Genomic DNA, 20,320 nt, shown 5'->3' on the forward strand with positions numbered 1-20,320 from the left:
CCCCTTGTTTTGGAGTATGTATCTCCTGTATCACTATCACTTCTTGTAATGATCCTATATAAATTCTAATGATTTGTATTGGTTGTGTTTGGTAGACAGGTTACTGCTATACATGTTTAATTAACTCTAAAAATCTTTAGTTTTCCAATCTTTATGAAGAGAGTAGATTGAGGAGAGAGTAGGATGCGGGGAGAAATGTAGACGATGTTTTGAAAAATTTTGCTTTCTTTTTTTTTTTTAATTTTTTTAAATGTTTATCTTTATTTTTGAGACAGAGGACAGAGCATGAGCAGGGGAGAGGCAGATAGAGAGGGAAACACAGAACTCGAAGCAGGCTCCAGGCTCTGAGCTGTCAGCTCAGAGCCCGACGCGGGGCTCGAACGCGACAACTGCGAGATCATGACCCGAGCTGAAGTCGGATGCGCAACCGACTGAGCCACCCAGGCGCCCCCAAAAATTTTGCTTTCAGTAAAAGCGAGAGATGAAATGGTAGCTGGGAGGGAGAGTTTTTTTTTTTTTTAAGATGGAAAATATTGCAACATTTATTTACTGATGGGAATAATGCAAGGTAGAAAGTGAAATTGATGATGTATGGGAGAGAGTATAATTATAAAAGTGAAACACTTGAGTGGTAAACAGAAAGGATGGGATCCAGAGTGTAAGTGAGAAATTAGATAGGAGCTAAGTCACTTTATTCATTTGAAAAAGAAGGAAGGCACAAGTAGGTACAGATGTAGAGACTGGGTAAGGGTGAGTGAAGCTGTCTAGTTCCATCAATTCTTGGTGTGGCAAGATCATTAACTTGGGATGAGCGGAGGGAGTTGTCAGAGATTTGAAGAGAGAGAAAAAGATACACAATAGCCATTTAGTAGAGTGAAGGAACTCAAACTTCACTGGAGTGTAGTATGATTACAGGGCAGTGTTGAGTATCTATTTGAAATTTATGGTCATAAATTTGAATGAGACCAGTCACTATTATGCTTTAATATGGTTTATAAATATAAAATGTTTAATTTCTCATGTAGTTACTTTGGATGCTTATTTTGCACCAGTTATTATGTTAAGTGCTTTTTATTGATTGTTCTAACACTCAGGAGTGTTACTCCTGTTTTATGGAAAAAGGAACAAAAACAAAGATAATGTAAAATCTTGCCTATTACCTTCTAAAATTGCATGTTAATATTTGCGTCAGGTGTGTGTGTGTGTGAGAGAGAGAGAGAGAGAGAGAGAGAGAGAGAACATGTAAATAAAACATATAAAGAAAAAAATAGCACACTATATAAATGAGGTTATTCTACTTCCTTTCCTGGAGCCATTACTATCCTTCTTTCCCAGAGGTGACTACTCGTGCATTTAGTGTGTGTAAACTTACAGACCATATATAATTAAAAAAAAAAGTTTTTTTCTATTTTATCAAGTTTTTTAGCAACATTATGTTCTTGATTTCTTTCTATTTTAATATAAAGTTTATTACCTTAATTACTATATAGTATTTCTGTATATAAATATACCACAATGTATTTATCCAGTGTTCTTTGATGAGCATTTAGGGTGTTTCCAGTGTTTCACTGTTAGTAACAATGCTGCAGTTAACACCCCTTGCATATATGTTATTTAGAGATGAGCTGAAGAAATGAAATTGCTGAGTAATAGGATAAGCATATTTTCCCTTCCTTTCCTTTCCTTTCCTTTCCTTTCCTTTCCTTTCCTTTCCTTTCCTTTCCTTCCTTTTCTTTGTTATTTGAGAGAGAGAGAGAGAGAGAGAGAGAGAGCATGAGCAGGAGAGAGGGAGGGAGAGAGAATCATTTTTTAAAATGTTTATTTATTTTAGAGAGAAAGAATGTGCGTGCACAAGCAGGGTAGGGGCAGAGAGAGAGGGAGAGAATCCCAAACAGGCTCCATGCTCAGTGCAGAGGCTGTTGCAAGGCTTAATCCCAGAAACCATGGGATCATGACCTGAGCTGAAATCAAGAGTGGATACTCAACTGACTGAGCCACCAAGGTGCCCTGTTTTTAGTGTTAATAGATGTTGCCATATTGTCCTCAAGAGTGGCTGTACATAAAGGATTTGAGAGTACTTATTTCTCCAATACTTGATATAAAACTTTTTGAATATTTCCAGCAATAGGAGTTAAAATTATTGTCTCCTTTTTATTTGTAGTTCTTTGATTAGTGAGCTTGAACATCTTTTCATGTTTATTGGTCATTTGTATTACCTGTATTTATTTGCTGCAAATTGCCTGACCCATTTTATTTCCTGCTTGCTAGCAATTCTTTTTTTTTTTTTTAATTTTTTTTTTTTTTTAATTATTTTTGAGAGAGAGAGAGAGAGCATGTACACAAGCAGGGGAGGAGCAGGGAGAAAGAGGATCCCAAACAGACTCCGTACTGACAGCAGAGAGCCTGATGCAGGGCTTGAATTCACCAACTGTGAGATCATGACCTGAGCTAAAGTCAGACGCTTAACTACTGAGCCACCCAGGACCCCCTTCATGGGAATCTTAGTACATTTTGGATACTAATCTTTTGTCTTTTGCAATACTCTATTGGTTTGTTATTATGCATGCTCTTGTTATACATAAGTTTCAAATTTTCTTATAGGTAAGTTAATCCATGTTTATTTTTATGGAATTTTTGTTTTGTTTAAGGCCTGTCCCTAGATCAAAATGATATTCTCTGTTTTCTTTCTTTCAAAAATCTTAAAATTTTGTTTTAATTTTTAAGTTTTCAATTTGGATTTGATTTCTGTATTAATGTTTAGTGCGAGGAATTATTTTATTCCATTGAATAGACAGTTATTTTAGTATTATATATTGGTTCATCAACTTGAGATATTACTTTTATTTTAAATGTCCATATTTGCATAGATCTATTTCTTTGACATTCTTTCTATACCATTGGTCTTTTTATTCCAGACTCGTAACCTATCTGTATCAATGCTGCTATCATCTGCTTTCTGGAAATTTTGCTTTTCATTCCATTTAAATTCCTTAATTATTAGGATAAACTATTTTTTTCATGTTGTGAGTGAAGATGTTTATTGTACTTGGTTATTAGGCAGTATTAAACCTAAAAAAAAATCCCAATCCTTTATCCATCTTTATGCTTCTCTTGTTAACCAACTTGATGTTTCTCTTATGTGATAGAACCCCAGATTATTAAAATAGGTACTGAGGGAACTATCACAGTCCAAGATTTGTTATGGAATGAAAAGAGATAGACAGCATTTTTATTTGGCGTAGACATCTTGGATTTTATTCAAATTCTTAGTTTATGAAACTGCTTCAGAATGCTGTGTACACTTATTGGCAGCCTTTATTCATTTTTTCCCCCTGATCCTTTTCCTTCTCCCATTCTTTCTTCTTAATCATGTCTTCTTTTATAAGGGTGGTAAAAAAACAAAGGTAAGCAAGCAAGCAAGGAACTATGTCTTTATTTTCTCTATTTTAGTCTCATTGGTTATAGCTTTATCATATTGCATGTGTGTATGTTTGTGGGCGTGTTTATGTGTGTATGTGTATATTTGTGTTTGAGCATAATACCCTGTTTACTTGTTCATCTGTCCTTTTCTCTCAGGGCAAGCTTCACCTCCTTGGTAACAACACCATTTCTGATTCCTCCAATCAAAATTCATTAGGCTACCACTCATATAATTTGTATACCTCTTTATTAACGCATTGACCACACTGTATTTATTTCTGTCACCATTAGACTATGAAAGCATGGACTGTATCAAAACCAGCTTTGTATCACTACTGCCACGTACACAATAGGTCTTGGTAGATTTAAGGAGTTAATTATATTGGCCAGTGGAGGGCAACATGGGTATATGATTTATAAAATAGTAAGCTTGTAGCAAAATTTTTTATTTCTGAGGTTGCTGATATTGTGGAGATGTAATTTAGAAGCAAAATAATGATACGGTATGGTATCTTGAGGCTTGATTAAGAAAGAGCTGGGAAGTTTTCAGGTTTACCCATTTTTATCCCCTTGGCCAAATTCTGCCATTTAATTAATCCCATGTTTGCGGTAGAAAGGGAAAACTCCTTTTAGATCTCAGTGGTTATATTGGCCTTTCTTTTCACTGGGCTAATTCAGACTCATAGAGACAGCTTTTTGCTAAGATTCTGAAAGGGGGAGGAAATGAGCATGAGACTGTCCAGATCTTTCTCTCCTAATGCACATCCTTTGACCCTTGGGAGCTCATTAAATATAATTCTATTAACTCTGGTTGATGCCAAGTGGTTTTCATGGCTTTGTGTGGGAGAGGTGTGTCAGTAAGGTCCCTTGTGGCTGAGTCAGATGAGGGGTGACCTATCCAACATTGTATGGAGTTCGCATTATGAATTGCTGCTTAGAATAGTCACGGAAGGCAATTTGCAGCTGTTTTTCCTTATCCATCTGGATAAGAGAGAGTCACATAATTCACCCCCTTTGACTTTCCTCTTATTTTTGGAGTTGGGCATATCATACCTAATGTATAAAAATCTGCCGTTGCCTAGCTGAGATGGACTACTTATATTTTTTCAAGAATGAGGAGTTGTACAAGGACCCAGGAATGATCATTTTGTTATCATAAGTGACACCTGGGGGCAAAGGTGGTTTAGCTGTAGAAGCACCTGAGTCAGAGTCTGTGCCCAGATTTGTGTCTGTCTAGGTGTCCTTAATCTGAGCATTGTGAACCTTCCATTCATCTATTGAGTGAGAGATCTTCCCCTTTCATTTTGGAGGGATGCTAAATTCCAAAATATTGAAGTTACTAAAAATTTCATCCTTGATGACCTCTGAATAATACTTCTTGCTTTGGTGACTATTTCTTTTATCATCGTCTATTCTGCTAAATTTCTTGATATGCTTACAACATACTCTCTTTTTTCTTTGTCAGTAGTGATCTTCTCAGTGATGTTTTTGATATGTTGATGTATTTACTTCCTTCACTGAACTGAAACTTTCAAAATCTAGAGTAGCATATTATAATTGTATTTACTGCAAAGGTAAAGTTACTGCCTTTAGTGAATAATTTTCCTAAAATTACTTACTATTGTCTACCAAGAGTATAGGTCAATTTTTAGGAAGCAAGAGAAATGTCTATATTCAATATATTAAACGTAAGTAAACTTGATGTATTTTTATATTGATGAAAATATTTTAAAAACTTATTTTCTAGGCCAACCATATCCTGATCCATCTCTTCCTCCACAAAGGCAAGACAGATTTTATTCTAATTCTGGTAGACTGTCTGGACCAGCAGAACTCAGAAGTTTTAATATGCCATCTTTGGATAAATTGGGTAAGAAATACTTTGTGTATGTGTATGTGTTTTTTAATAATGATGGCACACTAAAGAATTGGGAGCTGAAAAAAGGACTAGTAACTGCTACCTCTAATAGCTCTTTTAAAAAAAAAATTTTTTTAATGTTTATTTATTTTTGAGAGAGAGAGAGAGACAGAACGAGTGGGGAAGGGTCAGAGAGAGAGGAAGACAGAGAATCTGAAGCAGGCTCCAGGCTCTGAGCTTTCAGCAGAGAGGCCGACATGGGGGCTCAAACTCATGAACCATGAGATCATGACCTGAGCTGAAGTCGGATACTCAATGGACTTAGCCACCCAGGTTCCCCTACCTCCAATACCTCTTAATGCCAAAATCTTTCCTGAAAACTTTCTAGTTTTATGTTTCTTGATATATTGTTTGTACCCGTGGCATCTGCATATATGTTAATGGTTGGTTTGGGCACTATTGTAATGGGTCTACTATATGTACCTCTGATGGCAAATTTTACTCTATTCCATGATTAATTATAAAAATTTTTCCAGTCCACTTACATGTATCCTGTTTTGTAATCAGGGAGGGTAAGCTAGTGTAAATGGATATGTGAAAATCCACCAGAAAAATAATTTGGATGCATGCTCTGTTGCTGGTTTAACCAGTTACCTTATTTAGTCATTTCTTACTTAGATTTAACTAACATTTACTGAGTAACCTACTATTTGTCAGGCACTCTTTTTAAAAAAAAATTTTTTTTTAAAATATTTATTTATTTTTGAGAGAACACAGGCATGGGAGAGGCAGAGAGAGAAAGAGACACAGAATCCAAAGCAGGCTCCAGGCTCTGAGCTGTCAGCATAGAGCCTGACGCAGGGCTCGAACCCATGAACTGTGAGATCATGACCTGAGCCAAAGTTGGTCACTCAACCACCTGAGCCAGTCAGTCTCCCCAGGCACTCTTTTCTTTAAACCACCTCACAGCAAACCACTGAAGTTGGGAAATATATATATCCAGTGTACCAGTCAGAACTGTTTAACATTAAAAAAATGAAAAGTAAATAGAAAATTAAAATAAATTTATTGGTAGAAGGTTTCCTCAGCAAACGGAATTTTATTTATTGTAGAAAATCAATCTTTTTTGAATAATAAGCAAAGAAGCAGATGTATGGCCTGGATTTTCTCTTATTAGTTATAATGAAATAAATTCTTTCTAACTCTTTGGATTTTGAATTGTTTTCCCCCATTAATTCAAGCTTAATGGAGTGAAAGTATTATGTGATTAAATATTTATTTTTAAACAACTGCTATTTAAGATTTTTTACATGTCCTTTTTTTGTTGTTATTGAATAATATCCAATTAATCAGATAATTTTTAAGTGACTACTATTTAGAAGGTGCCCTACATGATATGGCAGATAACATAATTATAATAAGATGTAGTTTCTGCTTGTAAGAAGCTAGTAATTAAATGTGGAGAAAGAAATCTTTATCTTTAATTAATACTGATCAGAATAGTACGTTCCATTAGAAAATATGCTGTGTTTACTGAGAGAACTCTCATGTAGTTGAAGGATCAAGGAAAACTCCCTGAAGGAGGTAGCATTTGAGCTGCTTTTGAGGGAATTTGAAAAATTGGTTGAGAGGTGGGGATCTGTGTCAGTAATGATGAACAGCATAAGTAAAAACAAAGAAAAGAGCTCAAGTCATTGATGAATAATGGTTATAAAACTGAGATATTAATCACTTGACAAAGTCTTATGAGGTTAAGTGAATTAATATGTGTTGAAGTACTTTGTAAATAGAAAAGTTCTGTATAAACTTTTGTAAAAGTTCTATAAATATATAATAATAAATATTATTATTGGTTTGTCAGTATATGTCACATGGAGAAGAATGATGAGAGTTCTGATTGAAACATATTAAAATCTGATTAGCTCTAGTGCTCATAAACATTTGTTGAATGAAAGTGAATTATTTAATCTTCACAATGAACCTATGAAGTAGACGCTATTGTCTCATTTTATAGATGAACAAATCAAGTCTCAAAATGGTGCTCAGGTAGGAAGTATCAGAGCAAGACTTGAACTCAAGCTTGTCTGTGTCCAGAGCCATGGTCTTGATCCCTATCCATTATTGAAATGAGATGGTAGTGGATCTAACTTTTGATGCACTAAATGTCTATAGAAAGCTTACCATTTGACAGGTGTTATGGTAGTTGCTGTATTTCAGTGGTGAATAGAGCTCAGCATTCCTTATAACTTGAGGTCTAGTAAAGACCTATATGCAGTTACACTACACAGTAACAAAGTAATGAATACAAAATGCTATGGGACCATATGGGGCACTTACCAAGATGAGGTATTGGTGTTTCGAGTGTGGGATAGTTAGAATTTTCCTGGAGTACATTTAAGCTGAGAATTAAAGGTCCAGAATTAGTTGGATCAAAATAATGGCAATCATGTTCTAGGAGAAGAGAATAGCATCTTTAAGGATGCTATTAAGAGTTAAGACGTCCTAATAAATTATGGCTGCCACACGCAGTGTGAGTCAGGGAATACTGAAACAAGTAGTAAAAAGGTTAAGCAGTGCGTAGAGTTCTTAGGGCTTTGCAAAGCTGGTAAAAATTTGGACCATATTCATAGGGTAATGGAACATATTAAAGGATTTAAAAATGACAACATCATCAGATCTGTATTTTAGAGAAATTACTGTCGTTGTATTATGTGAATGGATTGGAGGGAGCAGTCAAGATTGGAGGCAGGGTAGCTTTTTAGGAGACTGTGACAGGAATCTACATGGGTGAGGGCGGTGTTTTAACAGAGGGGAGAGATAGATGTGAACAGACCTAGATAAAATAGAATTAGGAGGATTTAGGATTGAAAGCATGTGGGATTGTGGGGGAGACGAGGAGTCTTGGCTGATGCCCAGGTTCCTGGCTGTGGCATCTGGGCCATTCATTGAAAAAGGAGCAGCAGCAAGTTTGACAAGAAAGATTATAAGTTGCATTTTGAACTTAAAAAATTAGCGACACCTGTGATACACCTGTATGAATATTCAAATAGGCAGTTCAAGCTTTCCGGTCCTAGGGGAAATATCTAGATCTGAATTACATGTCTGGAAATCATTAGTAGTATATATCAAATTACAGCTGTAGGAATGGATGGGATTTTTCAAAAGAGAATGAAAGAATAGGGCTGAGGTAGAACTCTGAGAAGACCACCATTTAAAGATGTTAAGGATGTTAAGGTAGTGGAGCCCACCAAAGAGATTGAAGAGTGACTAGCAAGGACAGATAGAGAGAAAGAAGGGTACCATTACAAAAATTGAAGGCTGAGAAGATTTAAAGAGGGAGAGAGTAGTCAACAAGGATGAGAAATAATATAAAATGAGGACTAAAGTGTCTTTTAATTTTCCACAAAAGTAATTTCAGTGGAGTAGTGGATGTTGTAAATAGATGGCAGTGTGAGCAGCACAAAATGAGAGGCACTCCAAACAATATATATAGAACAGTTATTGATTACAGAAGAGAAGGATAGCTGTAGGGGAATTTCCTTTTTCTGTCTCATTTTTCTGTCTCATGTAGTTGGGAGAGACTTGCTAATAGAATGGGTTTAGCTGAAAGGGAGGAGGGAGGTAACAGAGAGGAAGATCTCTGAGGAAGCTGTAAGGGTGGGATTCTGAGCACAGAATCAGGGTCAAAAATCATCTATAAGGATCCTTTTCCATGATAATAGGAGGAAAGATGATAGGAATATAGTTGCTGATACATTTATTTGTTTGATTACAAAAAGTTAAGGGAGTTTCTAAGGTACTTAGTGTAGTAGGTTTGAAGAGAATGGAGGTTTAAAATGCTGAGCAGAAACATGATGTGGAAGATACAGAAAGAAAGTTAATCACTAAGCAGCTGACAGTATGGCTAGAAATCCATCAGCTTGGAGTAGAGCCTATCTATGCACGAATCTATGGTTTATTTTACCCTCAGAAGTGGTAAATAGCTCAGATATAGGCAGAATGGAATCGGAGACTTGGATTAATCTAGGGCTGGAACATTGTCAAGCACATGTAAAATATGGCCAGTGGGGTAAGGACATTGATGACTGGATGCAGTGATGGACTTTGAAGTCCAGTTAATTAGGGAAGAAAATGAGGAGAGGAGGAAACTGAAGAGTTAGACCAAAGGACTGGAAGCTTCAGTGACAAGAACAGGTGTAGTGAGAATAACTAAATGAGTAGGCTAGGCAAGGATAGGTAGTTGTGGTCAGAGAAGAGGGTTGTTTGAATTTACCTTCTCATAGACTGAGCAGTTCTTGATGATAACAAAGTCCAGGAACACTTATTTCAAATAATGGCTAAGTTCAAAGGCTAGTCTGTGTTACTTGATGGAGGAATTAGGAAGGTAGAATGAAATAGTGAAAGGAAGGAGGGAAGAAGAGAGGGAGGGAGAAAGGAAAGGAAGGAAAGGAGGAAGAAGGTAGAGGGATGCTACCTTCCAGAAATCTCCTTATGATGCTCTTACAGCAGGGTTGCCTAGGAACAAGCCACAAAAATCTCTGCCATGTGCCTTTGCAGAACTTTGAATGTGCCAAAATTTCCAGTGTCCTGAAGCTGTTCTTGTGGCCCTAATGCAGGATGCTGGTATCAGGCTGGTTTAGGTACTCACAGGGGGAGTGGGGAAATATCAATTCTTTGTGATCTGGAGGTATTCTAGGAATGGAGTGATCAGTTATGTATTAAAAAATTTTTTTTCAAGGTTTATTCATTTTTCAGAGACAGAGAGAGACAGAACATGAGGCGGGGAGGGGCAGAGAGAGAGGGGGAGACACAGAATCTGAAGCAGGCTGTGAGCTGTCAGCACAGAGCCTGACACGGGGCTTGAACTCACAGACCACGAGATCATGACCTGAGCTGAAATTAGATGCCTAACTGACTGAGCCACCCAGGTCCCCCCACAGTTATGTATTTTAATTGGTTTAATTTTTATGTTTAGATGGGCGAATGTCTTCAGAAATGGAATCCAGTAGAAATGATAGCAAAGACGATCTTGGTGTAAGTATTGAAAGTGGAATTTTATCCATGTATTCAGGAGCTTTCCAGTCTCTTGGTTTACTAGAATAGAAATTTAGCTGGCAATATAGTTGTTGATACAAAACTACTTCTCCCATTTTGACAACTATATATACTTCCTGCATAGCATTATAGCTGTTTCTTTTCTGGATTGTACTCTGTGGTGAAAAAGTACAATTTACAGACTAGAGTCTTAGTTTACTAAAGTTAAACGAGAATTTGGATTTTTCCCCCTTGGATTTTTATTTCAATGTTTTAAAGTATATTTTTGTTACTATGTTTACAATTTTTGCTTTTGGTCACTTTATGTTGAAAATATAAACACCTTTTCTTTTTTTCAGTATATGCTTGATAAAGAATGTATATTTTGATACTCTTCAACTATTTTTCTTTTTTTTCAAGTTTTATTTATTTATTTATTTTGAGAGAGTGAGCGTGTGAATAGGGGGAAGGGCAGAGAGACAGGAGAGAGAGAATACCAAACAGGCTCCACATTGTCAGCACAAGCCCATTGTGGGGCTTGATCTCACAAATTGTGAGATCAAGACCTGAGCCCAAATCAAGTTGGATGCTTAACCGACTGAGCCATCCAGGTACCCTCTCTGTTTTATCTTTAGCCAGAATATTACTTTGTTTTGGTTAAAACTGTTTTCTTTTGAGTTAATATTTGTGATAGCAAAAATCAGTCTGATGTAGAAAACTGAATCTTTCTCAGGGGACTGTTAAGACTGTTATAGACTGCTTTCTGGCGAGGTGCCTAGGTGCTTTCTTTTAAACCTAAGGTTTTCAGGAACATTACTACAAATTTTGCTGTTGTTTTAGTGACTGCTGTATGTCAATTTGTTATAGAATTTAAATGTGCCTGATTCATCTCTCCCTGCCGAAAGTGAAGCAACTGGCCTTGGCTTTGTTCCTCCACCTCTTGCTCCAGTCAGGGGTCCATTGTTTCCAATGGATACAAGGGGCCCCTTCATGAGAAGAGGTCCTCCTTTTCCTCCACCTCCTCCAGGGAGCATGTATGGAGCTTCCCGAGATTTTTTCCCACCAAGGGATTTCCCTGGCCCACCACATCCTCCATTTGCAGGTATGTTTTTTTCTTTGAACTTAATATGTGTTTTATAGAGTAAATCAAAGATATAATTCTATTTCCTATTCATATATTAAGTTTTCTCACCACAAGTATACTGTTATTCTTCAAATTGGGAAGGTAGCCAACTATTAGTAGACTGTAATGAGGCCTCAACTTGATTCATCCTAATGATACGGGAATTACTCTGTGTTTCAGTAATTGGGAAAATCATTGGCCTTTGTAGCAGTCTTATGTTAAGACCAAAATTATTTATATCTTATTTGATAGAAACTGGTTACTGCATCAATTAGTAAAAATAATTACAACATATATTTTAACATTAAAATTACTGGCTAAAGTGTTTTTAAAAGTCTTTTTCATAAGTAGTTCCTATGTAGTCCTACTTATTTAAAACCTAAAATATGTTTATCGTGTTTGGACTAATTGTTGAATTCACTGAAATTTTTTCATAGCGTCACATATAAGAAAAAAGGAATCATTTTTAGCTTTTATATCTATACATTGCCATTTAGGACTATAGGTTTCTGTAGAATAAACACATGGTTACCAAACACTAGGCAGAAGGTTGTTATGTGCCTGATATGGTTATTTCTCACCTTATTTCTCCTCTATTTTAAAGTTTAAGGTGAATTAAAGTGAATTTCGGGGAATTCCAAGACAGTCTTTGATATAACTAAATGTTTTAGGATAATATCCAATTAGAATTGGAAATTAGTGATCTGAATTTTAAGTCTGGTGAAAATTACATTACATAAAAACTTTTAAAAGTAATGTTTATATATTTTGAAATCATTTCTGTTCTTTTCAAAAATGTTAAGATGTTAGGTTTTCATAAAATTAAAACTGTCTAAAATTAATGATATTCCCTTCAATCCTACGCAGTTGAAGAGAGAGAGTCTGTTTTTTTCTCAGTGTTGTAAAAATTCATTTGTTAGCTCAAATAATTATTCTGGTGTCACTTTTTGAATATAAATATAGGTACTGTAAGTTATAAGCTGATCACTTATTAGGGCTGCGGTACAGGTGTTTAAAGTTAAAAAATGTCTTTTACCAATCTCTTTGAACAGTGAGAAATGTCTATGCACCGAGAGGTTTTCCTCATTATCTTCCCCCAAGAGCTGGATTTTTCCCCCCACCCCCACATCCAGAAAGTAGAAGTGAGTTCCCATCAGGGTTGATTCCACCTTCAAATGAGCCTACTACTGAACATCCAGAACCACAACAAGAAACTTGACAATATTTTTGGTCTCTCTTCAAAAGTAATTTTGACTTCTCTCTCATTTTCAGTTTAAGTAACTGCTGTTACTTAAGTAATTATACTTTTGCTCAAATTGAAGCTTAATGGAATTTTAATTCTCAGGATAGTATTTTGTAAATAAAGATGATTTAAATATGAATCTTATGAGTAAATTATTTCCTTTTTATTTTATTCTAGATAGTATAATTATTTTAATTTGATTAATGAATTCACTATCACATAAACAATAATGGGAGTTTTATATATGTAATCTTGCAGTTGGGGATGTTTTAAACTCCAAAGACTGTGTCTTTTTGCCAAGAACTGTATTTACTATGTTGTAGACAAATGTGAAAGTAACTTTATGCTTAATTAAATAAATTTTAATTGACTTAAAGACTTGTTTGGTATTGATAATAATAAAATCAGCTACTTTTCCCTAAATATGACTCACTAAGTTAGTTTTTTCACTTTTCCCAATAGCTTTGGGGCTCAAAACTAGTGCTTTATATGGGTTTTGCCCATTTGATTATCTTACCAAGAATGTGCACTCTTTCTTCGAAGTGAACGTGAATGACCAAAGCAACAGGTTAATACACTTAAAAGTCAGCATTAATTATATATATATTTTAAAGTTTTATTTATTTTTGAGAGCGAGAGAGTGCGCACAAGCCGGGGAGGGACAGAGAGAGAGGGAGACACAATCCAAAGCAGGCTCCAGGGGCTGAGCTGTCAGCGCAGAGCCCCACGTGGGGCTCGAACCCGGCAAGTGTGAAATCATGGCCTGAACTGTCGTCTGATGCTTAACCAACTGAGCCACCCAGGTGCCTCAACGTTGATTATATTTCAAAGAAAACTGGGATATTGTTTAATGGTAAGGTTTTAGAATTTGGATCTTCACTCAGTTCACTGGGTGTTCACAGTTCACTCAGTAGCATCCTGTACGGTTTTCTTTCTGGCTTGCTTTTCTTTTAATTTGTAAGATATTTACTGTTTTTAGTGGGGAATGTTGAAATTCACTATAGGAATATTGTATTGGGACTCAGTTTAATATCTTTTGAATGTTTCCTTAACTCAGGTTTGTATTCTATTATTAGTCTTCGTGCACATTAATATGATTATGAAAGGAAAGATAAGTATAGCTAATAAATATTACAATACTTATGTTGAGAAGCTGGTTGATTTTAGTTTAGTTGTTTACTTGGAAGTTTTCTTCAGTGCCAAAACACAGAAGATTAAATATTCTTTTTTTTTTTTTTTTTTTAATTTACATCCAAGTTAGTTTGCATATAGTGCAATAATGATTTCAGGAGTAGAATCCAGTAATTCATCCCCTGTGTATAACACCCAGTGCTCATCCTGACAAGTGTCTTCCTTAATGCCCCTTGCCTATTTACCCATCCCCCCCCCCCATCCCTCCAGCAACCCTCTGTTCTCTATATGTAAGAGTCTCTTATGTTTTGTCCCCTGCTGTTTTTATATTATTTTTGCTTATGTTCATCCCTTATGTTCATTTGTTTTCTAAAGATTAAATGTTATTGAACAAAGCAATCTGTACTTGTATTGGAATCCTTTGTGCCAGCATTTCCCCAGGTGTTCTCTGGAACACTTCTTGTGAGGTATTTCTACTTCCTCTCCATTCTCACCTTTGCCTTAGGAAAAAGGGCTAAACAGAAAGGCTTCATGAAATGAATTGTTTGGATAAAGTATTATGAAGATTGAGGACTATAAGACTATCATTACACTTAGTGTTTAAAAGTCAGGTTTTAGGGGAAATAGATTACTTTTTTTTAATGCTTATTTATTATTTTTAAACAAGAAAGCACAAGTAGGGGAGTGGCAGAGAGAGAGAGGGAGACACAGAATCTGAAGCAGGCTCTGCGCTAAGACACAGGGCTTGAACTCACGAACTGTGAGATCATACAGAGAGCCGAAGTTAGACGCTTAACTGAGCCACCCAGGCATCCCTAGACTACTTGGAAATTTGTAAAGTCAAAGGAAAAAGAGAAACAATAGTGATGGAGAACATTCCATTCAAGTGGAACTTTTTTGTTTGCACCAGGATGGAGGAGAACTATCTTGACTTAAGACAGAAGAGAAGAGAGAAGAGAGGGCAAATCAAACACGAGAGAGAACAGCAATAAAGTGAAGAAGCAAAATCATAGAGGAGGCAAGGAGAACAGTTGAGAGCACGGTAGAAGACAGAAAGACTTGATATGGGCCTAGTAGTTTAGAATACTTTGGGGTTCCAGAGTAAATGAACATATTTAGCTTTAAAATATTTTTTAATTAAAGAACTGTAACCAAATGGGGATAAATCAAATAATAGTATTTTAGGATGAATAGCAAGTTTTCTCCCATTTATTTCTTTTTCCCAATTATACTTCCTAGTTAGGCTCTCTTTTAATTCTTTTTTCCTATTTAATTCTGGTGGTTTTAGAATTTTAGAAGGTATGCTTATGCCTCTGATCCTTGATTTATCAACTTGATTTATTACATTTATCAGTTCATGTATTGATTCCTTGAGATGAAAAATTAGGACTCCCACACACTCTTGCTATTCCCATTCTCCTTTCCTCTTCATTTTTGATATTTATCCAAGTTAAAGTTGTCTGTTGTTACCTTTGTAATTTTAAATTAAACCTTTGTTAATAGTTTTTCCTTTATTCCTCTCCCCACTTCCCCAACTCTGGTCAAAATCCTATTTTCTTTTAGCTATACATTATATTTTCAGGGTTGCTAATAATAATATGCCTACAAGCATAACCATCTTCTATACTTGGTCCATAGTTGAACTAAAATTCAAAATAAACAGCATTTACATCATTATCATTATTTAAATATTGTTCACTATCAGGCCAAATTATGTATTAAGTTTACATTTCCTTCTCTGTGAATCCCAGTATCATTTCTGGGTCACCCTTAAGAGAATATTCTTAAATATCAAGGTCAATGAGTGATTTTTTTCTTACCCCACTCTCTTTTCCTGTGTTTATCAATAATAGCCTAAAATAATGACATATTTTGGTTAACTTTATACTTGAGCCAAGTCCTCTCCCTTCTTTTTTTCTCTCCCTCATATTACTTGCCATTATCATGTGTTAATTAAAAAATTCTTCATGTCTTTTCTGTTGTGTGTTTTACTATTTGTATGTTCTTTTTATTAAAAAATTTTTTTTTAAATGTTTATTTTTGAGAGAGAGAGAGAGACAGAACACGAGCAGGGGAAGGGCAGAGAGAGAGAGAGAGGGAGACACAGAATCTGAAGCAGGATCCAGGGTCTGAGCTGTCAGCACAGAACCTGACTCAGGGCTCAAACCCATGGACCATGAGATCATGGCCTGAGCCGAAGTCAGACACTTACCCTAACCGACTAAGCCATCCAGGTGCCCCTGTTTTCTTTTTAAACATTTTAGTCTTGGAGTCCTTTGTCCTCCTGTTGCAAACCAGGCTGATTTCTAGGCCTATGAGCAGAGCCTGCCTTTTTGCTGATTTCTTGGAATTACTCCTCTGTTTCATAGAGCCTCTATCTTGCTGGGGTTTTTTGTTTTTGTTTTTTAAATTTAAGTGTTTTGCTAGAGTTCACTCTCAAGTTATTTCTTTAAAAAGGATGTAGGGAACGTGAAATCTGAATCTTCCTCATGCCTAAAATCTCAACCCTCCACTCCCTTTTTTGGTGTTAGTTTATACCGGTATAGAATTCTAAGTCAGAATTTTGAATACATTGTTCTTTTTACATCATTTTAGTACCAGTTAATATCAATATATTGTTCTTTTTTTTTAACATCCATTGTTGCTGCCGAGAGGTCTGAAGGAAATTTGATTCTGAGGACGCCTGGGTGGTTCAGTCAGTTAAGCGTCCGACTCTTGCTTTCAGCTCAGGTTATGATCTCACGGTTTGTGAGTTTGAGGCACAGAGTTTGCTTGCTATTCTGTTTCTCTCTCTCTCTCTGTCCCTTCCCTGCTTGCTCCTCTATCTCTCAAAATAAATAAAAATAAACTTAAAATTTTTTTTGATTCTGTTGTCTTTGTTGGTAACCTGATTTTTTCTTATACAACTTTTTAGGTTTTTTTCTTTATCTTTGGTGTTTTTTTTGTTGTTGTTTATTTTTGACAGAGAGAGACAGAGCATGAGTGGGCGAGGGACAGAGAGAGAGAGGGAGACACAGAATCCGAAGCAGGCTCCAGGCTCTGAGCTGTCAGCACAGAACCCGACATGGGGCTCGAACTCACAGACTGCGAGATCATGACCTGAGCCGAAGTCGGACACTCAACCGACTGAGCCACCCAGGTGCCCCTATCTTTGGTGTTCTAAAAACCACAGATTGCATCTACATGTGAGACTTTTTTCACTCATTTCTGGCTAGTCCAGGTCCTCTGAGCAGATTCCAAGATGGAATTAGACATTGAAGAGATTTATTGAAGGAGAACACCTGTGAAGGATTAAGGGGAGATAGTGCAGAATTAGGTGGAGAGGACCTTTCAGATTGTGATTCAGATTGACATCTGTGAAGAGGAGAGGAGGGAAGGAAGGAGGGGCGTGTAGGAAGAGCCTCTGATTCTAGTGCGGCTCCAGGAGAGCCCGAGCTGGGCCCATGGCAATCCCCAGGACAAAGATTGCCTGGTTAGAGGAGTCCCTCACTGGGTAAGAATGGCTCTGCTCTAGGACCCTTGCATGTTCTGTTCCTGGGCGGGAGCACCCCTAGAGAGAACCCAATCTTGGTGTGAATGCTGAAGGTGCAGCAGCTAGAGGCCGGCAGCTGACGATACTTGCAGCAGTTTCTCTCTTGAAGGCGGGATATGACTGGTGTACTCCTGGCTGCCACATTGGGTTAGGCACTTAAACTATGAAGGTGTGTGTCCCAAAACTCTGGGATTTTTTTTTTTTTTTTTTTGGTAAGTTCCTTTTTTACTTTTTCTCTCAAATTTTTCATCTCTTTCCCTCCCCCTCTCTCTTTTTTTTTTCCTGGAAAATTTTCTCAAGTATATTTTCCAATCTTTCACATAAAAGTTTTTGTTTTCAGCAATCATTACTCTTTGAGAACATTTTAAATTCTCTTTTCTACTTTTTTCATAGATCCTGTCCTTTTTGTGAAGATCTAATCTTTTGAGTTTCTCTGTTGTAAATTAGAGGTTTCTTAAAAGTGTTTTTCTGATTTATTTCTTTTCTCTAGGGTTAATAATTCTTCTTATTTATCTTGGGCTTTTTCTCCTTATATACTTGGTTAGCCTTGAGTTTGAAGACGAACTGGTTAGCTGATTCTAGCTTATACATAACTCATACTGTGCAACAAAGGATAGTTTTCTTGTTTGGTTTCTTCCTGGGAGATCTTTGTGTGTGTTGGGACAGGTGGTGGGAGATGGAGGGTGGGGGTGGAGACAGAATCTGTGACTGACAGGTTTTTCCTTAGGATGACTGATAGGGAGCTGGCTAATTGGGTGTAGGTCCTCCAGATAACAGAATTAGAAGGGCTTCCTTCATCTAGGATACCGCCATTCACTCTAGAAGTTTTGCTTATTCCAAATGGCTTAATTTCTTTAGGGAGTATCTCTCTAGTATTTTAGCTGGAGACCAGTCCTGGCTCACTGCCTTGTGCTTGGGTTGTGCAGGGAAATGGTGGTACCAACTTTTAGGTGATCTTTGTGCAGATCTTCAAGTAATCTCCCTATTTTCACACTCATACCCCAGTTGTGTACACAGTATACTAACTGGCTCTGAGCCCATCTTCAGACTCTATCAGGCATACTGACTCTCAGCCCCTGATAACAGATTCTAGGCTGTAGCTTTCTTGACCTATTTTATCCCCCAACCTAATCCCATCTGTTCTTTTGTCCTCCAGAAAATTTTGAAACGTCATTTGTTGGTGACCTCTTTCATTCTTTTCATCTTTATGGGGGTCTATTTCTCTTGGCTCTTCTTTGTGTTTATTTCAGTGGGGCCTTGAAGGGCAGGTGGTGTAAATGGACGTACTTAGTCTGTTACCTTGAAGCTTAAGTTTTCTATTGTTGCTGTTGTCACCATCTGCAAGGATAGTTAAAGGAGTAGGTCAGAGTTCAAGATAGTGAACTGAGCATTCGTTATTTTGGACTGATAGGCAGTAAGCTTGGACATTTCAGAAAAGAATACCTTTGGTCCTGTTTGGATAACTTTTTCTTCCACTTTGACGTTCTGATTTTTTTCAGTGGAAAATTTCAGTAGAAAATTCAGTAGAATACATGGTCCTATAAGAAAAGTTAAAATGGTCAAAAGCACAAGAAAGTCCAAGGTCACCACCCAGCAAAGCAAAACCACTTTTTGCATTTATGTTGTACTTCCTTCAGTCTTTTTACCCTTCACATGTCTTTTGTATTATTGTAATTATGTGTGTCTATAACTTTATATTCTTAACTGTAATCTAATAGAAATAATTTTTATTAGTCTTTGTAAAATCATTTTTAATGGTTGTTTTACTTTCCTTTTTGTGAATATAGTTTACTTGACTATTTTTTTCTTGTTGAACGCCTAATCTTTTTTTTTTTTTTTTAGAATTTTTAAAGAATTAAATAATGAAAGTTTAATATCTTTCTGCATAATATCTTTACCCCACTAGATTTAGGATAATTTTTTAGGGATATATTCCTAAAACATATTCTGGGGCCAGAATTTGGGACTGGGGACAGAGGATTGTTAAGAGGAAAGGAGATCACATTCTTTGGAACCAGGTTAGTTGAAAAAAAAAAAAAGTTTTTTCTTTTTAAAGCCAGACAGTTTGTAGACATGATTAAGATGATACAAATTATTTTGTGAGTATACTTGATGATTTTATTCTGCTTCAGGTGTGGTTCAGGGTTTACTATGAATCTATTTAAAAAAGCATCTAGCCTTATAACCTTTGCAAACTAAGCTTCCTATTTTTTTTTTTCCCAAGTAGCAGCTACTTCGACAATTTGATATGAGTGCTACAAAAGAGATGGTGTGTTTTTTGGTGGAATATGGGAGCTCTCTGATAACTGTCTGTAAAGAACAGTTAAGCTTACTACATTGTATTATGTTTCTTGCTTGTAAGACAAATGCAACTGAAGAGTTTGAGAAAAATCAATGGAATAAATGCTGGTTTGTGTAACTGAGAATTTCACAGTTATATCCAGTGGCTTAAATTATGTCATCAAAATGTGGTCTTTCTCTTCTAATCTCTTAGCTCCACTTTTCTCTGTTAGTTTTATTCCCAGAGATATTATCTGCCCATGTAGTTGCAGCATCTTTAGATTTATATGGATGCGATAGTTAGTGTTTAAAATCCCAGGAAGAGAGATAGCCTTTATTTTGAAATTTCCAGCAGAGTTCCTGGAGATGGCTCTTACTTTTCTGCCTTGGAGTAAAGTTTCATTTCCAAACCAGCGTTTGGTGGTTGGAGGATGGGATCAGGAGCTCTCTCCTTTTGCTGGACAGGATAATCCCAGTCTGCATTACATGGAATAAATTTTTTGTTAGAAGAAGGGTTCTGTATGGATTGCTGGGCAGGCAGAAACAATAGGGTCTATTACACACGGGAACAATCTTGCACCTCTTTTCTAGAAAGCTATTTTTTTTTTTAAGGTTTCCAACTTGCTGTATAGTACTCACCTTTGTGTGGAAAATGTAAAAAAAATATTGGTGCAGGATAGGTGTGAAGTATCATTTTCA

General features: G+C 36.4%; 1 protein-coding gene across 13 annotated transcripts in view; it reads left to right on the top strand.

Moving 5' to 3' along the window:
• The window catches only part of MIA2 (MIA SH3 domain ER export factor 2), a 108,660-nt gene extending 95,606 nt beyond the window's left edge, over positions 1–13,054 (top strand). For all 13 annotated transcript variants that reach the window (XM_053224398.1, XM_027065624.2, XM_053224397.1 and 10 more), the window contains 4 exons: positions 5,168–5,290; positions 10,254–10,312; positions 11,180–11,414; positions 12,488–13,054. In XM_053224398.1, coding sequence (XP_053080373.1) covers positions 5,168–5,290; positions 10,254–10,312; positions 11,180–11,414; positions 12,488–12,654 — 584 coding nt within the window. In that variant the 3' untranslated portion in view covers positions 12,655–13,054. The remainder of the gene's footprint in view (positions 1–5,167; positions 5,291–10,253; positions 10,313–11,179; positions 11,415–12,487) is intronic.
• The last annotated feature ends 7,266 nt before the right edge of the window (positions 13,055–20,320 follow it).

Source organism: Acinonyx jubatus, chromosome B3 (assembly GCF_027475565.1).
Source record: "Acinonyx jubatus isolate Ajub_Pintada_27869175 chromosome B3, VMU_Ajub_asm_v1.0, whole genome shotgun sequence".
Taxonomy (NCBI): domain Eukaryota; kingdom Metazoa; phylum Chordata; class Mammalia; order Carnivora; family Felidae; genus Acinonyx; species Acinonyx jubatus.